Genomic DNA, 16739 nt, shown 5'->3' with positions numbered 1-16739 from the left:
CAAATTTTAAAATCTGGTCACCCTACTCTAAATGCCTTTTCCTTTAAGCAGGAAATTCTGCAAAATGGAGAATTATTTAAACTAGAATAAAACGGCTACTATTTATGGAATACATGTGCCAGACACTGTGCTGGGTACCTCATAACATTATTTGAAGCAAATCAGCTTAGCAAGAACTACAGTGATTTCTCTGCTTGCTTTTAGGGCAGAGGTAATCACTTGCTCTTTCCATTAAAAGAAAAGCAGGTGATAGAAGCCGTAAGAGAAAAGAAATCTAGAAACCCTGGCAGAGCTGGTTAATGGTCTAGTTTAGCCATTAACTAAAAGTATAATCAGAGGCAAGTCTCTTAACTTGCAAAATGGTAATAAACACAGCAACTACCCCCCCAGGGCCATTATAAGCCAGTATGTAAACTAAGTAGAATAGTGCCCAGCACACAGCAAGGCTTACTGCTATTACTGTCATAATCATGCTAGCAGTGGTTACAGCAGTGTGAAAGTAGCACTTACCCAAATTCTCTGCCTTGTAGGTGATTTTGGTGGGCTGGCAGAAAGGCAGCGAGTAGTACTCATAAGGTAGCTGGGTTCGAGAGCTGGTGAGCTTCACGGCCTGGTGGGAGAAGAGGGGCTATCGTCCTGCTATCCAGCAGAAACCAAGATGCTTCTTTCGTAACTTTTCCAGGTACCCACACATCTTTAATACACTTGGCAACAGTATCCAATAGGCAAACTAACTATAGCAGACAGAACTACAGTATACTACATACTGCCTACTGCCTGTAATTCTGAATTACTTCATATTTCATTAGTTTTAGATTGTGATACAGAACTGGTTTAAAATCACAACCAAATCCAATATAGAGAATCTTCCGTGTGTTGCTATGTTTTGACCAGACAATTCATTTCTGAACATCTTTCCTAAGGAAATAACTTCAAATGAGGGAAAAAAACCTTTAATAACAAAGAAGTTCACTTTTGACTCGTAACCACAGTGGTCATCTTCTTCAGTTCCTTGAGCCAGTCAAGCTCTGACTCAGGCTTGGAACCTGCTGTTCCTTTCTGTCCTCCTCTGTGCGCATCTGGCTTCTGCTCACACTCAGGTTTCAGCTTAACTCCCCTGACCTCTGAGACCCCATAAATAGCATATCTAACAGACACCCATCATCCTCTACACTGCCTCAGTTCCCTCCCTTTCCTGTCTGATAAGATGTAATTATTTTGTGTAACTATTAGTTAAAAATCAGCATTCCCCCCAGTAGAATTTAAGACTTAAGCTCCATAAAGGCAAAGACCATTTGTGTCTCAGTCACCTCTGTCACGCAGTGCCTTCAAGCCAGGCAGAGGAGGTGCTCATTAAATGTTTGTGGAATGATAGAAGACAGAAAAGTAAAAAACAACTAGAAGCCCCTTCCATGGGAAATTGATCAATAAACTATGATATATTTATTTAGTTAAATATTGTGTGACATTAAAAACCAGGTTTAAGATGATGAAGGAGAATAGAAAATGATGCAAGCACATAAAATATAACTCTGGAAATGGTAGTACTTACAGAAAACACCCAGACCATAGATAATATAGACCCCATCAAAATGTTACAAAAAATAAAATTTTAATCTACATGTAATTAAAATTACCTTTAGTCTTTCAAGAACTATTGGCCATTCCTCATACAATATCTAAAAGTATAAATGACTTTCAGAATGCAGATGTAACAACCCTTATATACAACTCTTGCTCTGGGATTTTCTAGGTTTGAGAAGGGAAATGTGTTGTACAAACCATAGCTTTCCTAACACCCTCCAGCTGCGCCTGGAGCAGCACTTCATGTTCCATGACTGCAAAGAGAAATGCAAAAATATTCCTCTTAAGTGGGATAAGTCAATGAAAAGCTGCTTGCTCAGTTCAGGCCAGCTATTGCCTCCAATGAGTTTAGAAAAAGGTTTGAGTTTAAAAGCTTTTTGGATGTAGATTCAGGAGATTAAGGGCCTCTACTAAGCCTTACATAAATTGCTTGAGGAAAAATGGCCAAAAAGTTATTGTTAACAACAATTTTGTGTTTCTTAGCATTCTTTCTCCAGACAGTCAGAAAAGAATCCATATTATAAAGAGGTGAGTCCCAACTTTATGTTCCCTCTCACTCTCTCCCCACATTCTCACGTAGGGAGGACTAGAAGCCAGAGCAACCCCAAGAGCCTCTGTGGCACAGCTGTGCTCTGGAGGGAGCTTGAGGCAGAGGCAGCAAGAGGAGACTACTACAGTGCCTAAGAGAAGGGGCTCTGGACTAACCCTATGTCTTCCTCACCATGTGACTGTGGGCATGTTGATTATTCCTGGGCCTCAGTTTTCTCATCTGTAAAATGTGTAGGAAATCCATAAAACATATAGACTTCACTTCAGAGGGTTCTTGGCAGGCATCCTGAGCTAAGCCACGCATAATGCCTGGCATGTAAACAACCTACGATAAATGTTATTTCAATTTCTGTTCTTGCAAGTCACAATTCTGACGGCCAAGGAAGAGAGACGTTCATAATATATGAACAATATGAGCAGATGCTATGAGTTATGTAGAGAAAACTGGTAACAGAGAGGAAGATGGAGCAGATGAAAGGAGACAGAGATGCCAAAGAGGAGGAGGCAGGCAGAGTGAAGTAAAGATGCAAAAAGAGATGGGCATGGACACACACACACACAGAAAAAAGAGTGTTTAAGAGCAAAAGAGAGAGAAAGAGATAGCCATGCACATGTACATAAGCATACACAGAGATACAGCAAGAACCAGAAATGGAGACGGGCTATGGAGAGCCAGTGGCACAGGAAGAGAGATGAAGAGGCAGGGGAAGAGCTCCCAGAACCTCAGGGCTCCCAAGGACACTCCAGGACACTCTACTTCCAGCCCACACACAGTATGCAGTGAACACTTTTTCCCAGGACAACTGGGCACTAGTCTTTGTTCCCTGCAACCACAGGATGGACGTGAACGGCTCCCAACGGTACTCTAGGCAACACAGAGGCTCCAGCGGTTCAGGAACACACTTACCTTGATCTCTACCGGGTCGTTCTGGTGGAAGTTGATTGGTGCGACCCCAGGGACATAGAAGGCGCTTGATTGACACGTGAGAGAGAGAAGCAGCAAGGACCATGGCAACCAATCCTGCTTGGGAGAGGAGAGACCACAGTTGGAATGGGAGAAAGAAGTGAATATCCCCTGAAGGAGATCAAGTCACACCACTGTCCTGTTTGCTTTATCTGACCCTGTTGCCCTCCATTCCTGGAGCCTGAGAACCTTGTAAATGTTGCCTCCTGAATGCCCCCAGGATTGCCACAAGACAATTATGCACTTTAGGAATAAGCTAAAAAAAGGGGTTAAGTAATTGATATCTGGGTAAAGGGGAAGACTGTCCAACAGGAACCACATCTCCCATCTCTGGATCTATCTTTTAATGATTTCATGGTATATCACCCTTAGGATACCCAGTAGGAAATAAAGGTCCATAACATTCCATTAATTCCCATTTCTTTTTATAGCAACAGGCACTTTGTCAGAAAGCTCTGATGTTACCTATCTTATGTTACTATAAGCTTCTCCAAAATTCTTTTGGCCTCTTATCACCTCCCACTCAGCTCCAGCTACACGAGCCTTTTTGCTGTCCCCTGACAACAAGCCCTTCTTCACCTGAGGGCCTTCATCTTTATAGTTCCTTCTCAGAATGGCTTTTCTACAGACACTTGCATGGCTCATCTCTTTCCTTATTTCATTTGGGTCTCTCTCAAAGGCTACTTCCACAGAGAAGTACTACTTCTACTACTTGACATGTCTAGTATGTATTTATTTGTGCACTGATGTCCCTTCTACTCAAATATAGTCTCAGTAGGAGCAAGGATGGTATCCCAGCACCAGGAACACTGCCTGGCACAGAGTGGGCACTCAGTAAGTATCTGCATGCAGGGCAGTCACCAGAGAATCAAAGGCAAGACAGATCAATCTATGACCTTAGAAAGTCCACCCCACCAGAGCATCTCCTTCCCTCCATTAATAACAGTGCTTTATTCCTTGAAATAACTGGAAGAACTGCCTGATTCTCCTCTCCCTGCCCAGACTGACAAGGAACTTTCCTGAATCACATACCCGAATCACTACCTCAACTGTGTTTCTGCATTGGCCTTCTCTCTCATCCTTTCACTGCTGCTGGATGTCAGAGGCTGGCCACAGCCCCTCCATCCATCCAGTTCTCCCATCCCCACCACATATACAACTCAGATGATTCTTTATGAAACTTGGTTTTATAGCTTGGGCAAAGTCTTAAAAACAATATATTCATAGAGTTTTACCCCTGATTTGTTCAGAGTGTTTAAATATCTGCCAGCTGATTTCATTATGAAATAATGAAGAGTGACAATGGCTAAGACATGTGTATTGTACCTTGTAATTAGGAGGTTGGCAGAATTAGAAGTGAGAGCAAGAAAATCTTTAAAAGAAATGACAAGAAGGTAAAAATTGTTTCATGGGGTAGGATTCAATATAGGAAGATAGTACTTTCCCCTCTTTCCTCCATTTTTATTTTTTAAATTTATTTTTAAATAAATTTAGATTCATAGGAGAGTTGTAAAAACACTATGGAGTTCCCATACACTCTTCACTCAGTTTAGCCTAAAGTTAACATCTTATATAACCATGGGGGAGTAAGGATTTTAAAAAATAACTAGCTTAAGGGCAGTGCCTGTGGCTCAAAGTAGTAGGGTACCAGCCCCATATACTGGAAGTGGCAGGTTCAAACCCGGCCCCAGCCAAAAACGGCAAAAAAAAAAAAAAAAGCTAGTTTAAAACTTTTTTGAAAAGTAAAATATATAAAGTAAATCATTCAAACATTATAAATGGGTACCGCTATGCTGCCACGAAAAATAAATCTTCCTCTGACTCCAGGTCCTCATGTACACCTGCTATCACCAGTTCCCTGAAAATACTTTTGTCCTGCCTCAGCCATCCAAGTAGCTGAGACTACAGGTGCATGCCACCATGCCTGGCTAATTTTTCCATTTTTTCCTAGAGATGGGATCTCCCTGTTGTTCAGTCTGAGCTCAAGCAATCTTCCCACCTGGCCTCCCAGGATCACAGGCATGAGCCACTGCGCCGGCCTACATTTTCATACTTTCTCTTGGAATAGTGATGGGAAGCCTACCAAAAGCAGGCTAGGTACAGCATCTGATTTTCTATCCATCAGATTTCTTCCACTTTACCAGTCATCTGAAGATCCCGGCTCTCCCTCATTGGAACCCTCAGTGCCCTCACTTGTCCGATGTTAGAATGTAAATGCTCCATATGAGAGATACTAATTCTGCCCTCTTTTTCCCTCTAATTCCCCTCAGTACCTGGATTCCAGTGAATCACAATATAAGGAAGGCAAACCCTGTGTTACTGGCATAAACTGCCATCCAAAAGTTGTTTAAAAAAATCAACTCTGAATTTTTGAAAAACAATGCAGAAAACAGACAATCCTCACACAAAGATATTATCAACAAACCACAAACCAATTTATCTCAGAGGAAGAATCAAGAGATGAAAAACAGCAAAGGAAATCTTTACCATATGCTACAATCTTTGAAAATAATACTTAAGTTGGCAACAAAAAGCAATTCAGAAGTTGAGCTTGGGACTAATGACTGTCAGATGACACTCTTCATTTTAGATATTAAAATGTCACTGGTTTGGTGTTCTCATCTGACTAGATGAATGATAGATGGAAACACTTCTGGGGGTCAGTTTGACACTCTGTATTGCATTTGAAAAGCTCCCCCCCAAATGCATACTCTTTGATTCTGTAACTCTAATTATACACATGGAAAGAAAAACATGGCAACTGCCAATGATAAAACCATAAAAGAGTGTTTACTATAGCATTATTTGAAACAGTGAAATTGTTCATGACTTAGGATAATAAAACAGCCAATGTTAGTGGAATAAGTTAAATTATATGTCCGTTTATCCATTTAATTAGTTGTTAAAAATGGTGATATATTTCTTGAGTGGGAACATTCAGCTTTCGATTCAGTAGAAAAAGCAGGGACACTGTAGAGTAAGATTTATTTTTTTTTTTTTGCAATTTTTGGCTGGGGCCAGGTTTGAACCCGCCACCGCCAGTATATGGGGCAGGCACTTTACTCCTTGAGCCACAGGCGCTGCCCAAAATTTATTTATTTTTTTAAAGTTATCTTTGGGAGAATGTTTAGGAGGCAAAATGTTTTGTCTGAGTAATGGATATTTCTCCTTTTTTGTGTATGTAAGTATTTCATAAATGATTATGTAGTATTTATAACACTTAATAAATGAGGTGAAAGAAAATATCACTGAACAGAGAGGTTACAGAAATCGTACCTTGGTATGGAGGGCCCTCCACCTGCTGGCCCTAATGCCTTTCCAGCAACACCTCCCACCTTAGCTTTGTAAGTCTTCAGGAGATACAAAGACTGTCCCTGCCATTGGTGAGCAGACTCACTTAGATTGCTTCTGACACTTGACCTTGGAGGTCCAGTTTGAAATATTTCTTCCGTGCGGCGCCTGTAGCTCAGTGGGTAGGGTACATACACCAAGGCTGGTAGGTTTGAACCCAGCCCAGGGGCCAGCTAAAATTACAATGACAACTGCAACAACAACAAAAAATAGCCTGTAGTCCCAGGTACTTAGGAGGCTGAGGCAAGAGAACTGCTTACATCCAAGAGTTTGAGGTTGCTGTGAGCTGTGATGCCACAGCGCTCTACCCAGGGCAATAGCTTGAGACTCTATATACAGATGTAATATACAAAGAGATGCTATAATATATATAAAAAATATATATATTTCTTCCTTTAAGAACTCCCTCAGAGTCTCAGAGATAATTAGTCTCTTCCTTACTTTTCAAGGCATTTTGTAAATATCTCTATGATGACACTAGAAATATCACCTAATACCCAAACGAACTTTCATACTTAGACAGTTCAAAGACTGCTGCTTAACCTGTGTGGCAAACATTTAAGTCCATGCTTGTTTAAGTTACACTCTTTGTGGTATGTTAAAGTTATTTAAATATCAACCATCTCTCCACCTGCACTCATTACTTGTCTAGCTTTGTTGATGGAGGAACTCAAATATTTCCCAAGCAAATTAGTAATAAGCACCAACCAACTTCTGATATATAAAAGTATAAAACTATCCCCTCATACACAGATTTAATATTAGTCTTTGCTATATCCCCTTGAGACTCTGATAAAAAACAAAATTCCTCACATTTAAGTTCCTGACACCTCCCTCTCTTTCCATCTGTCCAAGGACCTAGGCTGAGAATTCCTGAGAATATTTAAACCGTATTTGTATGCCTAGGATAGTGGTTCTCAATTCACTGGGGAACTTTAAAAAATACCAATGTCAAGGCCTGATCCTAGATTACAGGTTATCCTAACCAATTATAAGTTAGAATCTCTCAGAGATATTTTTATTTTAGTATTTTTATAATGAACAGTCTCTAGATCCTTGCTGCTCAAAGTTGAATCCTGTGGGGAGCAGCATCACCATTACCTGGAAACTTACTAGAGATGTAGAATCCTAGGCCTGCCCCTAGAACAGTGAATCACAGTCTGCATTTCAGCAAGCTCCCAGGAGTGGTTCTTAAACTTTAACTACAGCAAGTTAAAGACGCACTCCTCTTGACCTGCAGTCCCCAAACCCATAGTGGTCCTTGGCCTGTTAGAAACTGGGTTGCATAGCAGGAAGTGAGAGTGATGGGGTGAGCAAAGCTTCATCTGTATTCACAGCCGCATCACCACCTAAGCTTCACCTCCTGTCAGATCAGTGGCGGATTAGATTCTCATAGGAGCACAATCCTCCTGTAAAGTGAGCAAACGAGGGATCTGGGCATGATCCTTGAGAATCTAATGCCTGATGATCTGAGGTGGAGATGTAATGCGCTTGAATCATCCAGAAACCATCCCTCCAGCTGTGGAAAAACTGTCTTCCAAGAAACTGGTCCCTGGTGTCAAAACGGATGGGGAGCCACTGCTCTAGACATCCTAAAGTGCCATCACTGCTCAGGTAGAAGGGTCTATCCTAGATGAAAAAGCCCCTTACAAGGAAGGTAGTAGGCCATATTTCTCTTTGACTAGGTATAAAACTACATCCTGACAATCAATAGGGGGGCCTCTGTCACATCCTGGGGAACTTGGGGCCCCAAAATAAAGGCAGGGAGTTAGAACCTACCCTTCAACTGTGCACCTCTGGGCACTCAACTTTGCTGAACTCTGTGTCCCCATTGCTTAAGATGGATTTGTATGGTAGAGATGGAGCTCAAAAGAGATCTGAAATAATAAGCCACTACTCTTATATATAAGGTATAGGCAGTCCCCAAGTTACAAACATCCGACTTATGTACAACTTGCACTAATGAACAAGGGCCATTAAAGGTAATAGGTAAATGTACCTGTTCCAACTTACAAATTCAACTTCAGAACAAACCTACAGAACAGTGGTTCTCAACTTTCCTAATGCTGCAATGTATTTTCATTTTTACAAAGGGGTCGCAATCCATAGGTTGAGAACCCCTGCTATAGAACCTATCTCATTTGTAACCCAGGGACTGTGCATTATTGGTTATAATAGCATGTGTTCTGAATTTCTCCTCCTAAGAAGCTGGACACCAAACCTTTTTGCCTTATCTGATAGGTGATTTGAAGCCAGGGCAGAGGATTACAATCTCCTCTAGTTATCAAGACAATTAAATCTAAGAAGTTACTTCAGTTCTACCTCCTATTGAAACAGAATCCTCCAGGCTTTGCCAAAAGACACCACCCTGGGGAACTTGAGGACTCACTGAGATGCTCAGCTTGCAGACAAACGAAAAGCAAATCCTGAAAGACTTCAAGACACCTTTGTTCCAAAGTCTGAAACCTGTGGAGCAAGTGCACACACAAAAAACAAAAACAAAAAGACACAAAAATGAGGACAACACCCTAGTGGGAAAACCACACTAAAAGGCAGCAGAAGCTCAGAATCACTAAGCACCTACTAAGTACAAGGTACTGTGGCAGACACGGTCCCTTCCTCCCATTCATCACTTTCAAAGTTCCCATGTTGGGCCAAACACTTCACTCTGACCTGTGCCATTTTCACAACTACAACTACCTAGAGATTTCTATTACTATTCTGCAGATGCCTGCCACTTACTCTGAGACCCAGAGGTAAAATAACTTGCCCAAGATCATGTAGCCAGAATGTGGAGGTACAGGTATGCTCTTTTCAAGCAGGTGAGCTATATTAGAAGATGATGAGAATGTAACATGACGTTGATAACAAGGGCAGTTAACATTTACTGAATGCTGATCGTGTTAAGCATAGTTCTAGGTTTTTTCCACCTGATAACTCAATCTAGACAATAATTCTGTGAGATAAGGTCTCTTATTATTCCCATTTCACAGATGAGGAAAAAATGAAACTCAGAGAAGCAACTAATCTGGGTTTAACCTGGCTGACCCAGGGTTTGTACTCAAGCTATCTGAGCCCAAAGCCCATGTTCCATCCAGTACAGAAAATAGCTCACCAACTAGTTTTTAAAAAATCTCTTTAGAAGGCTGGGTATGGTGGCTCACGCCTGTAATCCTACAACTCTACGAGGCTGAGGCAGGTAGATTGCCTGAGCTCACAGGTTCGAGACCAGCCTGAGCAAGAGTGAGACCTTGTTTCTAAAAACAGCTGGGCATTGTGACAGGCGCCTATAGTCCCAGGTACTTGGGAGGCTGAAGCAAGAGGATCACTTGAGCCCAAGAGTTTGAGGCTGCTGTGAGCTATAACACCACAGCACTCTACCAAGGGTATCGAAGTGAAATTCTGTCTCAAAAAAAATAATAAAATAAAAAATCTCTTTAGAGACAGGGTCTCCCTCTGTCACCCAGGCTTTAGTACAGTGGCATGATCATAGGTCACTGCAGGCTTGAACTCCTGGGCTCAACTGATCCTCCTGCCTCAGCCTCCTGAGGAGCAAGGACTACAGTCATGTGCCACCACACACGCCCCAGCAAACTTTTTAGTTTTTTGTAGAGATAGTGCTGGCCCCTCCCTGTGCTGGCCAGGCTGTCCTGGGCTCCTTTGGCCTTTCTAAAGTGTGGAATTACAGGTGTGAGCCACTGTGCCCAGCCTTCACCATTGATTTATAGAGCACCCACTATGGGTCAGGCACTGTGCCAGCCCCACAAAACACATCTGCATGCCCGCAACAAATTTTCAGCCAAATGGGGGCAAAGACAAGCTATTAGCCAATAGCTAGACAACACTAGATCCCAGATGTCATCAGCAGGTTGAGACACTAAGAACAGTATGTTGTGGAGTACACAGGAGCAGCAATATGCCCAGTCTAGTGGGCAGAGAAGGAGCAGATATCTAAGAACTCAAGTCTACTCTAAGACCTAAAGGGAAAGGAGAAGAGAGAAGTTGTTTCAGGAAGAACAAAATACAGGCACAAAAGGCCTGGTGGCAACTGAGTTTTGGCAGGTGTGCGTTTAAACCTCCTAGTGACTTTGCTGAAATGCAGATTCTGATTCAGTAGGTCTGGAGTGGGGCCTGAGATTCTGCACTTCTAACAAGCTCCTAGGTAATGACACTTCTGACTTATGGCGTATCTTTTGAATAGCAAGCTTGGTTAGGTCTATGCAAAGTAAGGAGGCTGGAAAATGGGAGAGACTTTACACAAAAGTCACACTGAGAACTTTGGGCTTCATTCTCAGTACAGTGGGGAAACTGAAAAACTTTAAGGAGAAAACTAATAAATCACATCTATAGTTGTAAAGATTACTCTGGCTACTATGTACGTGTATTTGGGGGAAGGAGGGTGGTGTGCAGTACATTTGTACTATAGAGACACAGTAATATGCAGTCTTAGATGTCACACCTAATAAGAATAAATGAAAGCACCTATCAGGTAAGAATAAGAGTAGCAGCCAGGTGGGGAAGTAGATTCCTGGGTCTGCTAAAAGCATTTGCATGTCTAGCAAGTCCCCAGAAGATGCTGATACTATTGCTCTCAGGAATCACACTTTGAGAAAGTATATCCATATGTCGTATAATACTTCTGTTTCAAGTATTATAGGGTAGTGGGAAAAGCTAACGCTTCGAGGGCCACACAGACATGAATTCAAATCCTAGACCTCCTATTTCCTTGTTGCATGACTTTGGGTAAGTTTTTAAAACTTTTTTGAGTCTTGGTTTTCTTATCTGTAAAATAGGAAAACACTAACTTCATGGTGGGACAATGGTAAAGATTAAAGTACATAACCTAGTACACCGCAGGTGGTTTATAAGGCAGGGTGGCCTTGTTTTGGGTTGCACTAGAAAACAGAACCAAAGACTACACTGCAAAGAGGAAGATGTGGGCTCAATTTGAGGAATCTTCCAACAAAAGAAACTATCTAACCAAGGAAAAGGCTGTCACAATGAGCTACTTAGTGAGAAGGAAGTGGGTGATCACAGAAGGTGGTAGCAGATGACACCCTGCCCAGATGAAAAAGGGGGAGTCAGAAGTCTTATGATCTCCCTTGAAACTCAAGAAGCTCATGATTCCCTTGAAAATACAGGACATTCCATCAATCCAGGTAACCTTAAAGTAGTAAAAAACAAGGCAAAGGTCTATTCAGAGTTGGGTTTGATAAAGGCAGTTTTTCTTTTTTTTTTTTTTTTTTGAGACAGAGCCTCAAGCTGTCCCCCTGGGTAGAGTGCCCTGGCATCACAGCTCACAGCAACCTCCAACTCCTGGGTTCAAGCGAGTCTCCTGCCTCCGCCTCCCAAGTAGCTGGGACCACAGGCGCCCGCCACAACGCCCGGCTATTTTTTGGTTGCAGCCGTCATTGTTGTTTGGCGGGTCCGGGCTGGGGATTCGAACCCGCCACCTTAGGTGTACATGGCTGGCGCCTTAGCCGGTTGAGCTATAGGCGCTGAGCCAAAGGCAGTTTTTCAAAGAATCTCAATGGTCATGTGATTGTGGAGTCCAGAAAGGGAATGTGACATACCTGTGGTCACACAGCAAGTTACCTGCACGGTGAAGAAAGTCCAGCTGCACCAAATCTGGCACAGCTGAGTGATCAGAGGTCTCTCACCAGGGTGGAAGCTATGCTCAGCACAGTTGGGGGTTGTGACTAGAGGTATCCAAACAACTGTGGTTGCCATAGATGAATGCTTTTTTCCTCCCTTGACCTGCCCTAAGCTTTTCCCTCCATGATCCTTTGTCTCTCTTGTCCCTCCCCTAATTCAATGATTTTCCTCGAACAAAACACTGTAATTGGTTTGTTATTTATCCTTTGTGTTGAAATTATTTTGAAAAGATGAATAGTGTTGGCAGATCAGTTCTACTAAATAGCAAAATATAGAGCTATCCAAACTTTGCTACTGAAGAAGGCAGAAAGACTTAAAAGTACATTGAAACAGAAGTATTATAAGAACATATGGATAAACTTTAAAATAATCTTGATGTAAAGTTTCTTAAGATCGAAAAAAATGCAGAAGATATAAAGAAAAAATATACAAAAAAGGAAAAAATATGTATACCATAGAGAAAGAAAAAGACATCATATAACACACTTGACAAAGAATGTATTTCTTTAATATACTAAGAACTCTTAGAAATCAATAAAGAGCAAAAAATAAAAAATAAATTATGAGAGGGAAATTTTTTTTAAAAAGTCCAAAGGCTGGGCACAGTGGCACAAACCTGTAACTCTAGCACTTTGGAAGGCCGAGGCAGGAGGATCACTTGAAGCCAGTAGTCTGAGACCAGCCTGGGCAACATAGCAAAACTTAGTTTCTTTTTTTTTTTTTAATTGTTGGGGATTGAGGGCACAAGACTCAGTTTCTTTAAAAAAAAAAAAAAAATTAACTGGGGGTGGTGGTGCACACTTACAGTTGCAACTTTTCAGAAGTCTGAGACAGGAGAATCACCCAAGCCTGTGAATTTACAGTTACAGTGAGCTAGGAGCACCACTGTACTCTGACATGGGCAACAAAGCAAGATCCTATCTCTGAAAAAAAAAAAAAAGTTCAAATGGCCAAACACAAAAAGATTCTCAACATCATTCATAATTTAAAAACTGCAAGTCAAAATAATGACATCTTATTTTTTCACCTATCAGAGTCACAACGCTTTAAAAAGTCTGATTACACTAGATACAGACAAATGGCTATAGTCTTTGGGATGGGCAATCTAGCAATATATATTTAAATGGGAGGGAGAATTATTATTAAGGGACTGCTAACATAAGTTACCAAGTAAAAAAAAAAGGCACAGTAGTTTATATATTGCCTGGTCTCACAAGTCTTAATAAATATTTCTTTCTTTCTTTCTTTCTTTTTTTTTTTTTTTTGGTTGCAGTTTGGCTGGGGCCAGGTTTGAACCTGCCACCCTTGGTATATGGGGCTGGCGCCCTGCCTACTGAGCCACAGGTGCCACCCTCTTTCTTTATGTTTTTCTTGCAGTTTTTGGCCAGGGTTGGGTTTGAACCTGCCACCTCCAGCATATGGGGTTGGCGCCTTACTCCCTTGAGCCACAGGCACTGCCCCTCTTTCTTTATTTTAATAGAGACAGGGTCTGGCTCTTGCTTAGGCTGTTCTTGAACTCGTGAGCTCAGGTGATTCCACCCACCACCTCTGCCTCCCTGAGTGCTAGGATTACAGGTGTGAACCTCTGTGCCCTGTCTCTTTAAATAAATTTTTAGAAATTATGTCCCAAAGCCAAAGACATCACAAGAAATGGAGGCTACAGATAAATAACCATTATAAACACAGATAAAAAAATTCTTAACAAAATATTAGCAAATTGAATCCAAGTTTATTTATCATAACCAAGTGGGGTTTATCTTAGGTTGATGTAGTGTCTGAAAATCAACATAATACACAATATAAACAGAATAGAGGACAAAAACCACACCATCATCACAACAGATACAAAAAGTCTTTGATAAAATCCAACACATATTCACTATAAAAACTCTCAACAAGTTAGGACTAGAAGGAAACTTCCTCAATCAGATAAAAGGCTGCTATGAAAAACTCATAGCCAACATCATACTTAATAGTGAAAGACTAAATGTTTCCCCCCAGATCAAGAAGAGGGCAAGCATGTATACCCTTGCCATTTCTATTCAATACTATGCGATGAGCCAATGAACCAAAGCAAATAATTAAAAATTAGGCCATCCAGATAAAAAAGTAATAAGTAAAAAGTGCTTTTATTTGCAGATTACATGACCTTGTACCTAGAAACCCCCAAGGAATCCTCAAAACAACTACTAGAACAAGTTGAATAAGATCAGATTGTAAGATGAATATATTAAAATAAAATGTATTTCTACATACTTGCCACAGTCAAAAAAAAAAACTTAAAAAAGTTCTACTTACTATCAAAAAGAATAAAATACATAGAAATAATTTTTTTTGAGACGGAGTATCACTTTTTCACCTTTGGTAGAGTGCTATGGCATCATAGCTCACAGTAACCTCAAACTCTTGGGCTCATGTGATTCTCCTGCCTCAGCCTCCCAAGCAGCTGGGACTATGGGTGCTCACCACAATACCCAGCTATTTTTAGAGATGAGGTCTCACTCTGGCTCAGGCTGGTCTCCAACCAGTGAACTCAGGCAATCCACCTGCCTCTGTCTCTCAAGTGCTAGGATTACAGGCATGAGCCACCGTGCCCAGCCTTATTAAAAATAAGTTTTTAATAAGGATTTGTGTATTAAAAATCATGAAACACTGCTAAAAGAAATAAAAGAAGACCTAAGTAATAGGGGAGATAGTCCATGCTTATGGATTGGAAGACTCAATATTGCTAGGATGTCAACTGTCTCTAAACTGATCTACAGAATCAACACAATCCCTATTAAAATTCCAGGAAACTTTTTGTTGAAACTGATAAGCTGACTCTAAAATTTATATGGAAATACAAAGGACCCAGAACATCTAAACTTTAGAAACAAAATTGGAGGATTTATACAACATAATTTCTAAACTTATTATAAAGCTACAGTATTAAGACAATGTGCTAAGAACAGGCACATATATTAATGGAGTAGAATTAAAAGTCTAGAAATAAATATTTATATTTACAGCAAATTCATTTTCAACAAAGATGCCAAGGCAATTCAACAGGGAAAGGACAGTCTTCCCAAAAAATGGTGACTGGACAATTGGGCAGCCATGTGCACAAAGAGCCTCAAACTATACACATAAATTAAGTGAAAATGGATCACAGACCTAAATAAAAAAACTAAATCTAAAAATCAAAAAGAAAAAAATAAGAGAAACTCCTTGTGATCCTGGGTTAGGCAAAAGTGTCTTAGATACAATGCCAATGTACAGTTATTAGATTTTATAAAAATTTAAAACCTTTACACTTCTAAAGAAACCATTAAGAAAATGAAAAGACAGGCTATAAACCAAGGGAAAAATGTACAAATCATATATTGGATAAGAGATTTGTTAAATCCGGAATATATGAAGACTTACAACTTAATAAGAAAATGACTTACAACCCAATTAAAAAACAGGCAAAAGATCTGTATAGACATTTCACCAAAGAATGGCTAATAAGCACACAAGGAAATGTTTACCACCACTTGTCAACAGGGAAATGCCAACAAAAACCACTGATATGCACTAGAATGGTACAACAAGTGCAGACTACGATGTGCAGAAATGGAACCTTCATATATTGTTGGTGGCAATGTAAAATGGCATAGCCACTTTAGAAAGATTAGCAGTATCTTAAAAAGTTAAACATAAAGTTACCATACTGGTTAGTATTTCCAACTCTAGCATTTTCTCAAGAGAGAAATACACGTCTATACAAAGACCTGTATGTGAATGTACACACAATTTTAATTACAATAGTCCAAAATTATAAAAAATCCAAACACCCATCAATTAGTGAATTTAAAAAATGTAATGTATCTATACAATGAAACAGTATTCAGCAATGAAAACAATGAATTACCAATACATTACAACATGGCTGAACCTCAAAAACACACTAAATAAAAGAAACCAAAGGCTCGATGACTGTGGCTCAAGCGGCTAAGGCGCCAGCCACATACACCTGAGCTGGCAAGTTCGAATCCAGCCTGGGCCAGGCAAACAACGACAGCTGCAACCAAATAATAGCTGGGTGTTGTGGCGGGCGCCTGTAGTCCCAGCTACTTGGGAGGTGGAGGCAGGAAAATTCCTTAAGCCCAGGAGTTAGACGTTGCTGAAAGCTATGATGCCACAGCACTCCACCCAGGGCGAAAGCTTGAGGCTCTGTCTCAAAAAAAAAAAAAATAAATAAATAAATAAAAGAAACCAAAGCAAAAAGTCTATATATTACATGATTCTGCTTACGGAAAGCAGATCAGTGGTTGGCTAGTGGCAGGAGGAGTTGACTGACTGTAAGGGAACATGCTGGGTAAAGAACATTCTAAAATAATTGCATCATTGTGGTGAAGGTTGCAAAAGTCTATACATTTACTAAAACCCAATAAACTGTACACTTCCAATTGGGTGATTTTATGGTATTAAATTATACCCTAATAAACCCAAAGGGGAAAAAAAAAACTAGTTAGGAGGAGTATATGGATGAAAAGAGTTTAGCAACATACTAAAAAAAAGAGTATATGGATGAAAAGAGTTTAGCAACTAACTAAAACTAGTTAGGAGGAGTATATGGATGAAAAGAGTTTAGCAACTAACTAAAACTAGTTAG

General features: G+C 40.5%; 1 protein-coding gene across 1 annotated transcript in view; it reads right to left on the bottom strand.

Annotated features, from left to right (window-relative positions):
- The window catches only part of TM9SF4 (transmembrane 9 superfamily member 4), a 54189-nt gene that overhangs the window by 29481 nt on the left and 7969 nt on the right, over positions 1-16739 (bottom strand). The window contains exons 2-3 of the mRNA XM_012804149.2: positions 3041-3154; positions 511-610 (exon numbers count right to left, since the gene is read on the bottom strand). Coding sequence (XP_012659603.2) covers positions 511-610; positions 3041-3154 — 214 coding nt within the window. The remainder of the gene's footprint in view (positions 1-510; positions 611-3040; positions 3155-16739) is intronic.

This window comes from Otolemur garnettii, unplaced genomic scaffold (assembly GCF_000181295.1).
Source record: "Otolemur garnettii isolate 467f Iridium unplaced genomic scaffold, OtoGar3 scaffold00025, whole genome shotgun sequence".
NCBI lineage: Eukaryota > Metazoa > Chordata > Mammalia > Primates > Galagidae > Otolemur > Otolemur garnettii.
This window is presented reverse-complemented; position numbering and strand designations above follow the sequence as displayed.